This window comes from Zerene cesonia, chromosome 27, assembly GCF_012273895.1.
Source record: "Zerene cesonia ecotype Mississippi chromosome 27, Zerene_cesonia_1.1, whole genome shotgun sequence".
Lineage (NCBI taxonomy): Eukaryota > Metazoa > Arthropoda > Insecta > Lepidoptera > Pieridae > Zerene > Zerene cesonia.
In genome coordinates, this window is record NC_052128.1 from 6,187,973 (window position 1) to 6,208,110 (window position 20,138).

The following is a 20,138-nucleotide window of genomic DNA, read 5'->3' on the forward strand; positions in this document are numbered from 1 at the left end:
TTTTTTTAATTTCCATAATGAGTCATGAATATTGTATATCAAAGTGTTAAAATGTTTCTTAACTAAATATATGACTATAAATATCAGTAATACAACATAAGTTAAACCGGTACTACCCCACACCACATACAGAAATTAGTTTTAGAACAAAAGGACGGAGCGTTCGCGTATGTACCTCGATACTTTTATTTGCTACGAGCTAAACATTTTCTAGAAATAATTTCACCACAAAAGCATCCTTGTTCAGCATATTATGTTATTATCATATCCCATTAGAAGTCTGAAGTATCCTAGTGAAAGTCTTTGTTGAAGGAAACATAAAATAACAGCTTATAATATTCAGCTCACATAGAGAGATAATTAAATTATAAATGAAAATTGCAGTATGCATTGTGATGGAAGCGAAAGGGCTATTTTAAAAGATGAGATTTTTTATTTTTTATACAGCGAATATATTTAGCTATAATCCTCAGCTTAATATTGCTCATAATATATAACTTTTATGTTAAAATCAACTAAACTGTTTCACTTGTATTGAAGGATACATAAGGAATTTAATAGATCTAGACAAAACTCATCAAGACAATAACATACACGAAATCATTGTATCGTTACTGATCCTTCATAAAGCTACTAATAATTAAATTTGCCGTTTGAAGTGGATCAAAATTTATTTGTAAAGAGTCAGACACATACAAACGTACAAAATCGATAACAACCGAGTATTTACCATTGATTTTATTTCGTTCACAGTGAACAAGAAATGGATTTAAGCAGAAGCTAAAAGAACCAATATTATCTTAATAAATCCCTTTCTTGTTTAGACTGTGGCGCGTAAAACGTGATTTCATAATAATTATGCAAGCCAGCATAGACAAGAAAGGTCTGAAGATTTAAAGTGGGCTAGATGTCACCAGCAATGATGGCACAACACTCTTATTTATTGACTGGGTTGCCATAATTAATATATTTATTTACTCTAATATTATAAAGAGGAAGAATTTTTTGTTTGTTTGTTTTTAATGGATAAACTTAAAAACTACTGGACTGATTTCAAAAATTATTTTCACATAGAAAGCTGCAACTCTGAGTAAAATAGCCTGTATATGTACCACGGGCGAAGCCGGAGCGAACAGCTAGTTAATATATATACTTACTAGCTGCGCTCCGCGGTTTCACCCGCGTAAGTCCGTATCCCGTAGGAATATCGGGATAAAAAGTTGCCTATATGTTTATGTATTCCAGTTGTCCAGCTGCCTACGTACCAAATTTCATTAGGTTAGATTTATTTTTCTTGTTCTATGTTTTACCCGATTAGAGGCGATATGGTGGTACTGGCAATTTCATTAAATTTTCATTATAATACTCAGTACTGCAGTATACACACACATACACAATAATACATATACTGAGACACACACTTCCCCCTTGAGGACCCCAGCTTGATGTTATGTGCATATTTTATAAGCTCAAAGTCTGAGTTACAATATAATTTAATAACGAAAAAAGACACTATGAACATTAATCACACTTTGTTTGGATGTTTGTCCGTCAATCACTCTGAAATTACTAAACGAATTTTGATGAAATTTTGTACTAACAGGGTATGAGCTCACTTGGGTGATGGGATACTTTTTATCCCGACTTCTCTTACCTGTTTTGAAAATATGAAAGCGGCTTAGTATTTTTTTGAAAAATAATGATTTAAACACAAATAGGAATTCTTTTCATGCATTCATGATGTATAAACAAAACTGTTTTTGAAAACAAACTAACAGAGATTTTAATCGCTTATCTTGTGCAGAAAGTTAAATACTAATTCTATGCACAGTTGAATAAATGTTTCATTTTCAAGTTTTGGTTGCTAACCAACAACAAAAAAAAAATACACAATTTTTACAAGTCGAGAAATGGTACAACTCCAGCACATAAACTAAAGTCGAACCAAACGCTCGCATAATAACTTCAAATATTTCGATGTATGTATAACACCTTTCCGGTGTAACACATAACAATCTATGGCTTCGACCACTAGATACTCTAATAACCTCACCGAAATATTAATAAATTTTTGTTCATAAAATTAATGTGAGGCACTAGGGATCCCAGGGGACCCGTGTCGGGGTCAAAACTTCTCGTAATAAGATACTGAATGCTTAATATACCTTTGATGTATCACTTTCCACATCAACCGTATCAAAAATATGTAACATTAATTAAATTATAAATGTGTATACTATTTGTAAATATTAAGTTACTACTAAACGCCCGTTAGTGCCCTTTTAACATGAGTCCAATGGGATCCAAATGTTTTCCTGCTTAATTTTGTCTCAATTTATTGAATAGATTTTTTTTTTGATGTCGATGTCTATATGTATATGTAGCATTGTAGCTATTAAACAGAGGGCTTGATTTCGATGGGCTTTTTAATTGCGATGGAACTATGATCAATGAAAATCAGTCAAAGATGGTTAGTTTATAAATAGACAAATTGTATACATACCTACAAAAAAACTATACACATGATATAGAAAATCAATCATATAATTTGTCATGTTTTAAACAACTTCAATAAAAACATTAAAACTTTGAATTATGCTTCTAGTAATTATAGTAATTGACACCGTAAGTAGTTAGAATAAAAGATTCTTGTATGTAATTTTTGAAATAGAACCTAGCTATTGCAATTTGAGTATTATTACTACGCATAACCTATCTTATAGTCTTAATGATAAAATATCGGCTTTCATCGCTCATTACGAAAACTAATATTATGATATTAATAACTTGATGAATAAAAGACCAAATCGAAACAAAATATATCAATTTGTAAGCAATAAAAATGTGAAAGGTAACAGAAACTATCAAGAAATATCCTTAGGGTAGGAATTATAAATACATTGCTAAATGTCAATTATTTCTGGCATTGATTTATTGCTATGTCTTGTCTACCCATGGATTGGAAATAAATGTCATTTACTTGTTGATTTTTGGCCAATTATCTTTTATATTTTACTCGAATCTATTATACAGAATAACATGTATTAAATAGTTTAGTAGTACTCAATTTAAAATCCGTATTAAAAATGTATTAGTTCCGTGGGTTACTATAATAATTAGGTAGTTAATTATTTACCTTAGTGAAGTTATAAAAATGAAATCAATTTAAATTATACAAATTAAATCAAATAACATACATATGTATACAATATTCTCGTGTCACTATGTTCATATAAAGAGGTTTTCGATGGTTCCTATATTTCGATGGATGCCTAATGGAGTCAATTATAAAAAATTTCCTAGTAGCATTTAGACTTGGTCTGACAACATATAAATTTGCTCTAGCAGCATATAAATTATGTCTCAGTAGAATTTAAATTTAACCGTTTACTTTTTGTAATAATTGCTTCTGTCCCCAAATCACAAGTTTATATTAAACATAGACTTTAATCAATCGTCAAGTAACGTAACTACTACTGAATTACTGAAAACGCCAGCATATGCTCAACCACAGAGCTGTCATTAAACAAAATAATGACATTAACAGAATAACCACGTTTTTTAACCCCTCATCAAATAAGTACCGGTTCGTAAAGTTCCAGACAAGGACCAGCAAGGAGTACATGTAATTCTTTTGTGCTACAGATTTATTCATGTCACGTAGGTATCATTTCTACATCAATGTCAGATATGAATGTATCTCTAAGTACTTTTATTTGCGGGCCACGTCTGAATGCCAAATGTTCTCAGCCATTATGACCTTTGATAATAAATTACGTTATGATGTTTCTTGTGCCGCAAATATGAATTTTTATATGAATAGTAGAATGCTAAATAGGTAAAAAAGTCTCATACTTTTTACCTATTTAGTAGTAAACACAAGAAAAAAAAACGAAATGAAACCGTCAGAACAATAAACTAAAATTTATGACTTCAGTTATTTACATCTTCTAGTGCACTTAACCTTTCTAGCTGATGTTGATAGAATCCAATCTCTGCATTTCCCTTCTTTAAAGCTTTTAAGAAAAACCGGACTGAATATTTCACAATCAATTCCCAACTCTTAAGCATAATAAATAAAGATTTTCATTTATGGTTTCACATTTACATTTTTATTGAAAATATCTAGAAATACAACTTTTTTGGTGAAGGCGAAATAAAGGTATAATATTCAGATCGATAACACTATGGAAAATTTAGAATAAACATATAAACTAGAGAAATCGGGTGGCCGAGAGGCTAGGCGTTGCTACGGTTAGGCAAGATACGCAGGTTCGAATCCTGCCTCGTGATCAAATTTTTTCTATTCTTTCAAAATTTCTCATTTATAAAGCATTTCAATGCTATAAAACTAAAAATTAAATTTAACATATAAACTACTTTTTTATGTCACAGCAGGCAACCGACCTGGTAGTTCGCCTGATGGTAAGCGATTACTGCCGCCCATAAACAATCTTAGAGGTGTCCCTTCGAATGTGTTCCTCGCTTTGAAAAAATAAGGTATGGAAAAGAATTGACGACTGGAAAGGGTGAAAAGAAAGGAACCGGGGCTAGTGGAATGGAAACAAGAAGTTTATGACATTTTGTATATAATTTCTCTTAACTCATGTCTTTATTTCATTTTGCTTCTATATTTTTACTAGATTAAAAGTTGATGAGGTGTTTTGAGCATATTAAAGAATAAAAATAATAACTAAAAATTAATCGTTGCCGCCCTGACTCACTTCAATGCTCCCCAATTTTTTCTTGCTCTCAACCGCCCCCATCTATGTCTTCAGCACCCATAACTAGGCGTTATCGCACTTTGAGAAAGGCTGGGTTAAACTAATCTCAAATTCTATCATCATCCGGTAACGTATGCATAAGTCGTCAATGTACAAGATATAGCCCATGGATGTAAGACAAATAAAAAGAATATCAATAGTCTAATCTCTACACTCCGTCACATCTGACTATTAATTTAATGACCCTGGCATTTGCTCTGTAAAAACGTTAAAAAATTTTCAAAACAATAATACAAATCAAGTGGCAAAAGCTATACCAAAGAGCGTACAATCAAAACATCGACACGACATCCATAAATAGTTTTATTCCATGTCCAAAATACAAAACCTCGCCCCAACCTGATTGCTGCCATTGTCGCATCCCTCACTAATTATACATTCATCAAACCGAACATACGAGAATTGTTGGACAAACTTCATGATTATACTGCAAATGTTTATCATCTTTCGTTTTGTTTGCGCTGTTCAGCGGTTAAATCCGCATTTAACTTAGCCGTATAAACTTTTAGCTGTTGTGTAGTCGCTTCCTCTTTTACTTTATGAAATGTCAATTTATTCTAGTAACTATTTTGCAATGGTAGAACATCCTTTTTGTCATCGTCGGCAATGGAGCTGGTAGCAATATTTGGAGAGGCGTCTGGTCGATTACAGAACTTACGATTCTACAAATGTAAAATATATTAGCGCCTTTCTATGAAATTTAGTAGTATAAATTAATTGTCTCAACCATAATATGTTTATTTAGTAGCTAAATAATATGAGTGTCATTTACAGAGATTGATTTTAAATATCTGAAAATATTATCATTTGGTTATATAAAAGAATATTTTTGAGAATTTAATATGATTCTCAAATACAACAATTTCAATAAAAAAATACACAAAAGAATGAAGACTGTACCTATCGTATTGTATGCAGTCTATGCGACAAAAGACTATAATCTCAGTATGTATTATGGATTAATTTTCTGACCGTTATTATAATCTACAAAGAATGAAATATAAGCGTTATAAATATGATATATAATATGATATCAACAAACATCCTAAAAGCCAATTCGATATTTTAATGCTAAACTACAATTTATTTCTATTTGTACCGCTATTACTCTATTTGTGAATATTTTATTTTGTTTTATGTGTGTGCAATAAAGTGTTTATTATTTATTATTATTATTATTTCAATTCGAAAATTCCTTCAAAAATATCTAGCAACGTTTCCGCGAGAACAAAATTAAAATCGAACTATGTTAATAAACAAAAAACGGATCCAACAAAAAATATTGCCCTACACAACTGCAATTCCCAATAATGGTAAAACTGATACGAACTGTTATTTGCAATTTCAATATCAGATAGTTGAAAGCTTATCTAGTAACAGAATTATCTGAGTCACTGTGCACCCCAATTTGTGGTAACGTGCATTTTATATTAATAGAACTTCACTTGACAGTAAGCGAGTTTAATATTTGACTAGCGAATATCATGTTTGGTTGTTAGCCGTCCCGGTTGGTCGTGGTTATTTAACAGAGCGCTAGCTTACAGTCCGCGGCTTCGCCTGGGTTGTCTGGAACTTAACAATTTACATATTAAAACCTTCCTCGAGAACCACCCTATTCATTGGTGAGAACGGAATGGAAATCGGCGGAATTGTTTTTGAGGTACATTGAGGTTAAAGCAAACAGACAAAGGCGGTGGGGGACTTTGGTTTATGATGTGTAGGAATGCTTAGCTCAAGCCGATAGGGGATTAAAACTATAATATAAAATATATTACCTATTACACTAATGGAAGAATTTATTAAATCAGTAAAGCTGGTGTTTGGGATTTAATTCATAAAAGCATACATACTGCACTAAGATATTTATAAGATAACTATCTTTTTCCCCTCGGCTTCACCCGCGTAGATAGAAAATCTGCATAGTTCTCGTTTCTCGAGGAATTTCGAGATAAAACCTGTGTACATTTCTATCAATTTGTGCAAAAAACAAACAAACAGACAGACAGAGAGATGTGTTTTTTTGTTAAATATTAATAGACGCTATTGTCACCTTGTGCACCAGGTTGTCTGGAAGAGATCGCTACTTTAGCGATAAGACCGCCAGTTGTGCTTCTATAGAGTTTATTTATAGAATTTGTGTATGATTTGGTGCACAATAAAGTATTTTTGATTTGATTTGATTTGAATCAAATTTGCTCACTGGCCAATGCTGTATCTAAAATAAAAAATAATAAAATCATATTCTATTTCGAAGATCTCACACGTTCTATGTATGAGACATTTTTGTTGAAAACTTTTTCAATAGCGTCGCATGTCGGTAATTATTGTTCGAGACATGTAGTAGTTTTCACTTTAAAGACAGTAATTTTCAAGTTTAAGTTTGTAGCAATTCTTTCTAGTAATTGCTTATTGGTAACTCCTAACCTCTTACCTTCCCGTGTCCCCTAGTGGGGTATGAGGCAGATGATCGAGTAGGTGATCAGCCTTCTGTGTTCTGCCAGACCGAGACATTTTTCTCCCCATCGGGAATCGAACCCCTCGGTTCTGATCTCACGCGTTTACCATTGTACCGAGGAGGCTAACAATGTTCCTACATGGCTAACTATTATTGACTTAAACAACCATATTTTGATACACTCCCCATATATATCCCATTCGAACATGTATATAATACTAGCTGCGCCCCGCGGTTTCACTCGCGTAAATCCGTGTCCCGTAGGAATATCGGGATCAAGAGTTGCCTATATCTTATTTCAATTGTCCAGCTATCTACGTACCAAATTTCATTGCAATCGGTTCAGTAGTTTTTGCGTGAAAGAGCAACAAACACACACACATCCTTACAAACTTTCACATTTATAATATTAGTAGCATTTGAAGATTAAAAACTATACATTATAAAAAAAAAAACTTCGCTTTATTCATAAATCATTTTATAATATTATTTAAGACTTTAGATTGCTTCGTGCAATTTAATGTCAAATTACACATGGATAATTTTAAAAGCACTTTCATGTATACGTGTTATTACAAATCTATCTTATCGCCGTGATTGAAACAAATCCACCGATTACTGGAATTATAATCTGATTGTACACACTAGATAATGAGTAAGTGTCGATGCAAACATGTAATGTTACGTATAATTTTTTTATTATAAATCTTGCATAGATACCCACGGCCTCTGTGATGGAGCCGTGAGTTATGTCGGATTCTTACCGACCATATCCCCACTGTGTTCCGTCGAGCCGCTTAAGTCGAGGCCACGGGAGCTAGTTAAAATTCATCCGCGACAATGTTAGGTACACCTGTATACTTGGTTATTACCCTAACTCAAACTAAACTCAACCTCAAACTACTGTATAGTATTATATTATCTGTGCTCAAACACAAACATTTATTTATTTGACTTTTCTACAAGCACTTTTGAATCATCATTTGTTGATAGAATAATTCTTATCTACGAAAAAGAATCCTTACGTCCCTAGGGGGAGGGACCGCTCTATAGATTCTATAATGAATTTGAATATAAAATTAAACTGCATTCAAAATCGCCGTCAAATTGTCCCATCTAGGCCTACTTTAAATCGAACCACAGGGAATGCAGTACCTTTCTTGTGGTGGTGGTTTGAGCTCTGGTTCCTTGTAGGCTTTCAAAAACTAAAAATTATAAAAATTGGTTTATCAAGTAAGCAGTTAATAACAAACACAAACTGATAATTGATAACCTCCTTTTTTGAATTCAGTTGAAGTCATATCAAATAATACCCAAAGTTAAATATATTTATATTATATAAGTTAAATATATTATAGGTTAACTTCGGGTATTATTTGATGATTTTTAAATGAATTTAAAAAGATATCTGATTTTTAAAAAGAAAAAAATCTTTATTTGTTTCAAAAAAAAATTTATATAATATATGGTTACATAATATGCTGCATTGAACCCCACAATAGGATTTTTTTGAGTGTTGTGAGGCTTAATCTTTTTCATCGGATTTCATAAAAAATATTTGAAACATTACTTGCCATTTTGAGTATTGAGAGTGTGTGTGTGTGTGTTTATATATGTTTAATTTCGTTTATTGACCTCGAATGTATAGGTTCGAGTTGTTAAACCGTATAAAATATATAAAAGACGATACGGCTATTTTTAACACCATGATCGCAACTTTACTGCAAATTGTTTTGTTATAGCTATTTTTATTCACTTGCGAAAACGCATTAATAATTCTAATAATATGTGCAAGTGAGTTTGTTTGTCCTTCCTTCACGTCTCAACCACGCTGTTTTATGGTATGATTTTTGTCTGGGAATAGTTAAGAGGTTAGAGAGTGACATAGGCTAGATTTTATCGCGGGGATACATTCTCCATCTCATCCAATCTATTACGATGCAAATTGGAAACACTTCGATATTTGTACATTCTGATAGAAGGCCCTATATTAAAACGACACGTATGAATAACGATCCAACTCTAAGAGGACTATAAGCGTTAAAATATCGAACGCACACGTTTATGACTTACGTATTATCTTGGCCAGCTCTGTCACTACACATGGGGCCCACGCACACATATTTAGACATCACGGCTCAAATAAAAATACGCAATTTATTAAAAATCTATTAAATGTTTTGACAGACAAAAACAATATAACATTACAATATTGCTTAAACAATATATTTAACTAAAAATCTGAATTTTTGCCCATATATTGCATGCTTATTAATCGTCAAAAGAACTGTTTAAATAGCTTTGTGGTTTTATACTACAGTATCAAATTTGTGGCATTATATTTTTAACACACGTTCAAATTCACCACTATCCGGAACTATCATTTTTAAAGAGTACGCACTCGTTATCGATTTTCTTCAATTCTTTAAAATTGCCGCATAAATAAAGCATTTAAAAACTAAAAATGAAGTATCTTGTAGCAATCATATAAACTAATTTTGCCATATAATGGATTAGATCGTATACTTTACGATATTAAGACGCTTTTAGCTTATGAAAAAATCATTATTAATAAAATCATTGTTAATGAAAATGGTTTATCACCTTCATTTTCGTGTTATTAGACGGAATCAATTAAAAGTATTCATTAGTTTACACGTTGATTAAAAAAGTTTACAAATAAATCTCTTTAAGTTTGTTTGTTTTCGAGACATTAAATTCAAGGGGACGTTTTATACAACAAGTAATTGGTATAAAGATTTAACATAAAAAGTCAGTATTGCTTTTGATGTATTATTTTTATCAATAGTTATTTAATAAGTAATGAACAGCAAATAGTTATTTTGTTATAGTATACTTGCTGCGCCCCGCGGTTTCACCCGCGTAAGTCTGTATCCCGTAGTTTGTTTGTCTGTTTGAACGCACTTATCTCAGGACACTGGTCGGATTTGAAAAATTCTTTCAGTGTTGGATAGCCCATTTATTAAGGAAGAGTACAGGCTATATATGTACCACGGACGTAGCCGGGGCGAACAGCAAATCATAAATAATTGAGCGATCACGTCAGTAACCGTTAGACAGACATTCGACATCGCAGACATTTTCATCAGCTATCTTTCCGATCTAACCTCCAAACAATTTTATGAATCAACGAAAAAGCTTATCAAAGTAACAAAATCTATCGTGGTACAAAACCTTGCCCCATACCCCAAGGGGGCGCATCAATAAGAATACCTGTCAATACATCTGACGTACATTCTCTGTAAATGTCAAGAATATCAAAATAATGGGGTCGTTAGTATTAACAAAGAGTCCTTGTTATTTTTTAACATTACGGGTAATTGAGAACTCGTTTCCTCATAAAAATGGCGTATCGTGTTATTTTATACAGTCATATGATATTGTCATATAATGTGTTGTATCATTGTTATTAAAAAAGCAGTGGTGGCTCAGTGGTGAGAACCTAGGACTTCAAAATCGATAAGTCGGGGTTCGAGACCGGGCGAGCGTGCAGGAAATAAATTGATTTTTCAATTTATCTGCACATGTGAATAACATCACCACTGCTTAAAACGGTGAAGGAAAACATCGTGAGGAAACCGGCATGTCCAAGAATCAAAAGTTCGACGACATGTGACATCTGCCAACCCGCACTTGGCCAGCGTGGTGGATTATGGCCTGAACCCTCATAGGAGGCCTGTGTCCCAGCAGTGGGAACATATATGGGCTAATGACGACGATATATGACGTGTTGTATCAATTATATAAATATCCATTGGCAAATGACATTGTCTGTATGTATTAATTTATCGACGTAAATACAAAATAAGACTATCGGAATAATACATTTTACTAATGCAAATAATTATGCGCAGACAGCTATAATATAAGAAAGGTATTGTAAAACATTTTTCTACAAAAAAGGGCTTCCAAAGTTCTCGGGACGACCACTCGCGATTTTAAAATGAGACTAAATGGCAAAAATTCCCTATCAAACTAGAAAAGAATAATATCGATTGGTTGGAAACAGACAGGAAAGATAATTACGTACACAGTTTAAGAAAATCAGTCAATAATTCTGACATTGACATTACATATGTGCATGGCATGACATTACATACATACATGTATACATAATAGGTACCTACAGAGCTTAAAACCTAGGTTTTTATTCATCGTTATAAAACAATCCATCGATAATCTCTATAAAGATAATTAAGAAGTCTCAAAACCAATTAAATTTAATGAGTTAGATCGCATCCTACGGGTTTCCTCCTGCTACCAAAACGTGCCTTATCGCAGGACGTCAAAATGCTGAGTCACAGCTTTACAGAGCACCTAATATCTTTTATAGACTTTTGAACGACTTGAAAAATTTCAGAATATACATACGAGTATATTTTTTAACCGACGTTACTGAAAACTGGGTTATTTCTTAGTCAAATCAATGACTAGGTACACCATCAAATTCTGACTTCGACCGAATCTTGATTCTTACTGATTTTGTTTCGAATAGTATATATATCTTTCTGATTTGCAGTGAGTAGCTTATTACCAGAATAAAACAAGAACTGAAGAAATATTTGGTTTTGCGGATTTGTCCGCGAAAGAACTAGTATTTCTAACTCAAAACTGCGAACCGATTTTGAAATTTCTTTCACCAATAGCACAGATAATATAATGCTATACTCTGGTAGTTAATTACAATATTGTTAAACGGTATATGAAATACGAAATTTTTATTATAAATAAGTTTTCATCCCACATCAAAACAAGCAAAACCGGGCGGCCAGCCATAGATTTTTATACCAACATGTGATTAAAATGCAAATTGTTCGATGTTGGTTATCCAAGCTTAATTTAGAATTATCTATTTTACAATAATTTATTCATTGCTTCTCAATGTCATAGCGTTTAGACCGCGATCAACGCTCACATATCCTATATTTATAATATAAAGTAGTTTGTTTGTTTAATTTGTTTGTACGAGAAACTCAGGCACTCTTCGACCTACTCAAAAAATTCTTTCACTTTTATATACACATGTATGTAAAAAATAATTGGCTGTGTAATAATCATAAAATATCAATGTATAATCTACACAAATTTTCGCTTTTGAATAGTCCTTAAATCTCTTAAAATCTCTTAAAACCTTTCAATCAAGAGAGGGTGGTTCGGAACTGGGTGGGCATAATAAAAACGAAACATTTAATTTATCTGCCTTCAATGTCTTAGGCCCTTGTATAAATAAAGAAATATACTAATATACGATTTAAATGTTTCTTATGGTTAAAACAAACCACCTCTAGCAATACACTGTATTATATTGTTAGCTATAACTTTAATATTTACTCATTGTTTGTACAAACTTGACCTTAATGGGGTCAACTTCTGCCGTGCACTTTCAAGGTCAATTATAAAACTAACTAAATCATTTCGCGGTGTATTAGCGAAATAAAACTTAATTTTTGTAAGGTAATGATGATTTTAAAACAATACTTTTTTAACGTTAGAAGAATTAGAGAAAACGTAATAACTGTCCGTAATTAATATACATAATATATATAGCTAATAAAATTTACGATGAATAAATAATATAATAAATAAATAAGATAAATAAAGCAATATTTACCATCTTATCGAATAAAATCCCGCATTAAATAACGGCAAACACACCAACTCTCATACCTAGGCTAAGTGGCGGGCATAAGTTAGCAAAATTTAATAACATAAATTGAAAATGTAACTTTTAACAAAAGAGTTTAATCTCGCAAGAAAAACCCAGAGAGTTATGGCGCTACACGGGGGAAATCATTTGTCCCCGAAACTTTTTAATTGACACAACTTTGCGATTAAAATATCAATATTAAACACGTTTATATTGTCGAATTAACGTGATACGTAGGTACTAATAAGTAATTTAAATTTACTGAAAAAATGAGAAAAGTTATAACAATATTTATTTCTAAATAACATTGAAATATTTCTAAATTGTTTTTTGAGTCTACGATTTATGTTTAATTGAATTTATGCTCTTGCCTTGAATCGATTTTTTATTGTTTATTTAATTATGACATTTTTTTTAACCTTATTCATCAGTAAGATATTAAACAAATACCACAGCATCGTATCATTATCACATCATAGTATCCGTTCAGCCATTCTTAAGTAATAAATAGTGTTTTTACTCAGAGTTATTTTTATATAAATAATTGAAGAATATATGGAATATTCTTAATATCTGAAAACATAATCTAATTCAATTGTTATTTCATATATTCGTTCGTAGTGTACATACTATTTATGAAAGTATATCATAATCTCATAAAAACAGTCTTCTAAAAAATGCTTACAAGATTATCCACGAGCTGTGTAACATATGTGTCTAGTATCAAGATTACGTAATATAATTAAGCAAGCAAAGTAATGAATGTTGTCAATAGGAGGTCTAATAAACCTCAAGATGGGACGAGAAAAGCCCCTTGTGGTGTGTTTATTAAGTTATTTAGTTATGAAGCTCCTACATATCAGATAGTGTTAATAAATTAATATTATCATAACTTATTTTCTTCTAAAATATACGACAGTGATATTATGGTGAATGTCTCATGCTATAAGTTTGACGTAATAGATAAATTGTACAAAGCTTTATTTTGGACACACAAAAACGTAATAAAATTCACTCATATAAATAAATTTGTGTGCATATGGACATCTATACAGCTAGCTATACGCATACTATAACGCTAAATAGTTTGTTCGTTTATTTATTGTTGATAGTAAGCATATAATTACCGCTAATTTTCTTTTCTTTTTGCCTTCAGTCAAATAATATACATAATGTTTTATAAAATCCGCATCGTTTTAGCATAATAGACAAACAAACATACAACCTAACAGACTTTCCTGTTTGCAATATTAATTGTTTCTTGCCCCGGTTTCACCCGGGTCGACACAGGAAAATTTTAAATGTTTTTTTAATCTATCTATTGTCGTTGAACTGTCTATGTGAGAATATAATTTATTGTATTTGTAATTCTTATTATATCATGAACGGTCTAAATATAGCCCTAGGATAATAATTGAATATCTCAAAATTAAATTTAATTATCAACACCATGGAACTGGATTATTGTCACTACATTGCCCTTCCTAATTTTACTAAAACCAAGACCAACCAAAGCTTAGATTCGCTTAATTGATTTGGACTGACAAACGAAATAACAAAGGCAGAAAATGCTACTGTCTATGATTTTATTTCTAAATTTATATAATCATGTTTAACTAAAGACAACAAAACCCAATTCAGTTCAATAGACAAGAAATGAGACGCCTCAGTAAAAAATTCCTAGCAATAATTAGAAAATGCTGAAAATTAAGCACTGTTAATAAAACGACGTGCATTATATTGTCGCGAATGATGTCCAAAAAATCAGGAAAACTAAGAAGTGTTTACCATTATTTACCACAAAAACTGATGAAATTTCTATGGAAACTAGCACAGAACCAAATATATATTACTAGCTGCGCCCCGCGGTTTCACCCGCGTAAGTCCGTATCCCGTAGGAATATCGGGATAAAAAGATTGCCTATATGTTATTACAGTTACCCAGCTGTCTACGTACCAAATTTCATTGCAATCGGTTCAGTAACTTTTGCGTGAAAGAGCAACAAACACACACACTTACAAACTTTATTAGTAGGATTAGTAGGATTATAATTTGCATTCTACATGCAATTGTAACATCAGTGAAGCTGAAAGTTCTAACTAGTATTCTATAATTAATATTAAACTTCACGGGTAGTTTCTTAAAACGAATACATCAGTTCAAGTACTCCACTGTCCAAAATTTCCAGCTCAGTTGTGGGTGATATGAGATCTTTACAACAAAAATGTATGAGCATTTTAAAATCATGCAGTAACGTACTCCCTCGTGAATGCAGCAATATCCGACTTACCAATATAGAACTTTTTCAACTCGAAATAAAACGAAATTGCACTTTATCTACTCCGCGTGGAGTCCATTTTGCATCGCGCTTCCCGCAATTTGTTCAGAAGCATTTCAAAAAGAGTTTCATTTAAAATTCAATCGTATGCCGTGTGGTTTCGTAAAGGACAGAAGCTGTAAAAGAATGTTTATTGAAAACGCGTGAATTCATAGAGTTAAGTCTTTGAAGTGGATTGTCCATTTATAGGTACATATTATGTATATTAATGATGTTTTCGCGCGGGTATATTTGAAGTTATTTTCTACGGATTTAAATAGAAGGTGTCTATCAGTTTGATCTTATTTTTATTTGACTTTCTTGTTGTGTTCTTTTGACTAGGTGGGTGAACGGATTTTGATACAAATGTGGTGCCTTTCTTATAGTTACATTTATATTTCGTCTAGTTCTGATAAATTGAAAGTGGTTTAGTTTATTTGTTAAAAATAGCTTTTAATATTTTTTTAAGTAAAGTACTTTTAAATACAATACTACTATAATATTATAAATGCGAAAGTTTGTATTATTTGTGTGTGTTTATTACTCTTTCACGCAAAAACTACTGAACCCAATGAAATTTTGTACGTAGACAGCTGGATAACTGGAATAATATAAAGGCAACTTTTTATCCCAATATTCCTACAAGAAAGGGACGTACGCGAGTGAAACCGCGGGGTGCAGCTACTACATAATAATCAACTTAAAATTTCGAAAATAAAAAAATAAAAAATTTCGCCAGGTCGAAAGTTCTGATGTAACAAAAATAAAATAAACGCTACAATTCCCCTCTCTTTTTTTAAAGTCGTTTGAAAAATAAAGAAAAGAAAATAAACCAACATAATTAATAGAAACTTATTTGTCCTTTTCCGAAGTACTATGGAACTTAGAAAGGCACGTTCTAAATCTAATTAAATCAACAACTGGACCTTCTCGGTAATCGAGTACACAGGATTTTCACGGGAGTCAACACAAACTGTATTCTTCTTAGGTTTTGAATCAACTGACATACATAAAAAGTAAATAAGCGGCGAAAGGTTTCGCCACAGTAAAGCTAAGGACCCGGGTTCGAGTCCAGCCTGTTGCCATTTTTTACTCTTTAACATTTTTCAAATAATAATTTTTACGGTTCGTTTCTAAGGGGTAAAACGGGATCCTGTGATGCTGTTCAGATGTCTGGCTGTAGCTCATGAACCGTAAAAGTTAGACAGTTGAAATTTTCAGAGAAAAAATCGGGGTTACGATCGTTAATAAAATGGATGCCTAATTATTCTTGCAATTATTCTTTTTACAAGTGTCTATGGGCAGTTGTGAACACTTAACATCAAGTGGCCTGCTATTTGGATGGGTATATTTTGTAATGGGTTTTTTTTAGAGGCCCAAAAAAATACCCCTTAGCTTCTTTATACGGAACCCATAGTTTTGCGAGTCAAAGATGCTCTGAACGATAAATTAATTTTCAAACGAACTTATCTTTACAGAATGCAGTACTCATCAATAGTCTTAATCCTTTTCATCGGGGCGGTGACCTGCGCTCCTGAGCGCGTTGAGAGCGACCACGATAATGACCACGTGGACCAGAACGCCCATGACCACGACCATGTCGCCCCATTGGAGAAGAGATCACCCCACTACGACTTCGGCCTGGGCAAGAGAGCATATAGCTACGTATCGGAATACAAACGCTTGCCTGTCTACAATTTTGGACTCGGCAAAAGGTAATCTTTCCAAAAACAACTTCCAACATATCGAATGTTCTAGTATTATATCTAGGTAGACCAATTACACATTTATTGAGCTTCAGAAATGTCCAATTTAATATCAAATGCTACAATCATGATACGTTATATTGTCGTTGATAAAAGCATTCTAAAAGACATGAATAACTACGAGCGAGTTCTTTTAATAAATTATTTTGATTTGCAGATATTTCCAATGACAAGGCCCTTTGTCGGTACCCTTTTTTCTTATTTATTATTCTTTAGCATAATAATATCCACAACCCCTCAGTAACATGAATAGGTATATAATAAAATAGTTCTTTGGCACAATTGAATTTTCTCTATACACGTTTCGTGCAAATATTTATAAGTTTATAAAAATTATCTTTTCAAAGAATAAGAAAATTAGAAACTATTCTTATAAACTTGTCAAAAAGATAGCAACGCATTTATGTTGTTTTAACCAAGTGTGGGTTGGCAGATGTCACATGTCGTCGAACTTTTGAGTTTTGGATATGACTCCGATGATTTCTTCACCATTTAGAGTAATGGTGATGTTATCTACACGCGTAGATACATTTAAATATCAATTTATTTCTTACACGCCAGGGAAGCGAACCCTGACTTATCAATTTTAAATCCGAGTGTACCACCGAGCCACCACTGGTTTTTTGTGAGTTACTGAATAACTCCGCCAAATTAGGTTGTTACTACTGAGTTTAATGTTAATAAATTCTTGGTCACAGATCCCGACCATACTCCTTCGGTCTCGGAAAGAGATCAGTAGATGAAGAAGCTTCAGAAGAAGAATTCTCCAATGGAATAGAGCAGCCCTCGCTTTCAGAAGTATTTGAATACGACGAGGTACCATCAGTAGGTAAGTGCAAAAAAAATGTATGAATATAAAAAAAAACATGTTAAAGCATGTTATGTTTAACCGATTTTTGTTATGAAGACTAGAGACGTCATTACTTTCTTTATTTATAATGTTTTGTTATACAAAGTCATCATCATCATCAGCCCATATATGTTCCCACTGCTGGGACACAGGCCTCCTATGTGGGTACAGGCCATAATCCACCACGCTGGCCAAGTGCGGGTTGGCAGATGTCACATTTCGTCGAACTTTTGATTCTCGGACATGCCTGTTTCCTCACGATGTTATCGTTCACCGTTTTAAGCAGTGGTGATGTTATCTACATGAGCAGATAAATTGAAAAATCAATTTATTTCCTACACGCTCGCCCGGTCTCGAACCCCGACTTATCGATTTTGAAGTCCGAGGTTCTCACCACTGAGCCACCACTGCTTCTTATACAAAGTAATTAGTCACTAATATTTCCTAATAAAGGCCTTGTTGCTGCAATAGGTACACAGCAATCTCTTCCAGCCAACATAATGTGGGATACATAGTTATATTTATTCTTATTTTGTCGTCTCCACCCCGTATAAGATATAATAGTAGAGAAATCCTACCTATAACGAAGTGCAGGTTCAAATAGAGATTAATATAAGAATTATGTATATAGATCGCGCTGTGTGTACGAGATAATAAAAAAATGTAACACGCTTATATAAGCGAGCTTGTTAAGCAAATACATTGCGTATTTACAAAGGTTAAATAGAAGGATTTAAAAGATGCAGAGATTTTACTCGAGAGAACAATATAGCCATTGTAAATAAACGGCTTTTTATATTCATGATTATACTAAAAAGGTTGAATTACTAAATTATAATCTATATGATTAAATTAAAATCTTTCCATACAATGTCATTATTATTATTATACCAATTGAAACAAAGCATGATTTCTATTTCTACCTTACTTACCAAACTATTATATAATATTTTGTCATTTTAAACCAAATCTGTTTTGATAGATTAGCAACACACACATTAAAGTGAGTTAAGATGTGTGACGTCAACATTTATCCATAAAGTGTTTACAAAAATGAGAAATTTTAAACGATTTTCATAATTTCAGGATACGAAGTGAAACGCGCGCGTCCCTACAGCTTCGGACTTGGCAAACGCTTTGTTGAAGACGAGGACACCGAAGAGAAACGAGCCAAAATGTATGATTTCGGGCTGGGCAAGCGGCCACACCTGTACAGCTTCGGTCTTGGCAAGCGAGCAAGAAGCTACAACTTCGGTCTTGGCAAGCGTCTCAGCAGTAAATTCAACTTTGGACTCGGCAAGCGTGAAAGAGACATGCACAGGTTCAGTTTCGGCCTCGGCAAGCGATCTGAGACTCCGGAAGAAAGCGACAACTACTTGGACGTTTAAATTGTAATAAATCACACGTGGTCACCCGAAATAATTTTCGTCTTAACGCATTCGTCTAGTTATAAATGATCTGGGATTCGCGTTTGTTATTGATAGCAATCCTTTAGCCACGTGGGGTTTACTATCGACTCGATTTCAATATTTTCAATATAATGTGTTAATATCGCTTAGGTTAAGTTCATAATCTTAGTGACATTAAATTCCGTTTGTAACATAAGTAATTGTTGTATTGATATTTTGTGTAAAATAATGTTATAGTGGCACATACTTGTAAATTTATGGATCTACGAATTTTACTGTTTAATCAAAAACTGTTGATTTATCGATATAATTTACATTTAAAGTATTTTGAATGAAATTTTTTTCAAATCTATCGCTTGATGTTGCTTCATTTTAATTAATCATAATTCAGATTTTTAAATATAATATATCATAGAATTTGAATCGAATACATTTTTAAGTCTGTAAAAAAATGTTTCTCAATCTTATATAAGATAAAGCCAGCTACTCAATTCAGTATTTATTGAACTGTGTGCCAATCTTCATGTATTTATACTTTTTTAAGTATCTAGTCAATTAATATTATAAAAAATTCGTGGATTCATCTCTAAATGAACGAGTATTGTGATGACTTTACTGTTTAAATAAATGTACATTAAATATACAAATCATAGAAGATTGCATCATTGCTGTTTGTTTTTATTTATTCCTTCATTATTAACTGTAATATTAGGGTAAAAGATACCCTTTTATAATTATTTAATAGATACACGAAACACACTATACCTTAGAAAACGTAAATAATAAGACTTAGGTGTTTTTTAGAAGTACTGGGTTCGATCGCAGACCGAAATTTTTTTTCCTATTCTTTTTTATGTCATAGAGGGCAACCGAGCTGGTAGTTCGCCT

General features: G+C 32.5%; 1 protein-coding gene across 1 annotated transcript in view; it reads left to right on the top strand.

Moving 5' to 3' along the window:
• The window catches only part of LOC119837404 (allatostatin-A), a 40,994-nt gene extending 21,234 nt beyond the window's left edge, over window positions 1-19,760 (top strand). The window contains exons 2-4 of the mRNA XM_038362975.1: window positions 16,704-16,940; window positions 17,690-17,820; window positions 18,928-19,760. Coding sequence (XP_038218903.1) covers window positions 16,705-16,940; window positions 17,690-17,820; window positions 18,928-19,229 — 669 coding nt within the window. The 5' untranslated portion in view covers window position 16,704 and the 3' untranslated portion in view covers window positions 19,230-19,760. The remainder of the gene's footprint in view (window positions 1-16,703; window positions 16,941-17,689; window positions 17,821-18,927) is intronic.
• The last annotated feature ends 378 nt before the right edge of the window (window positions 19,761-20,138 follow it).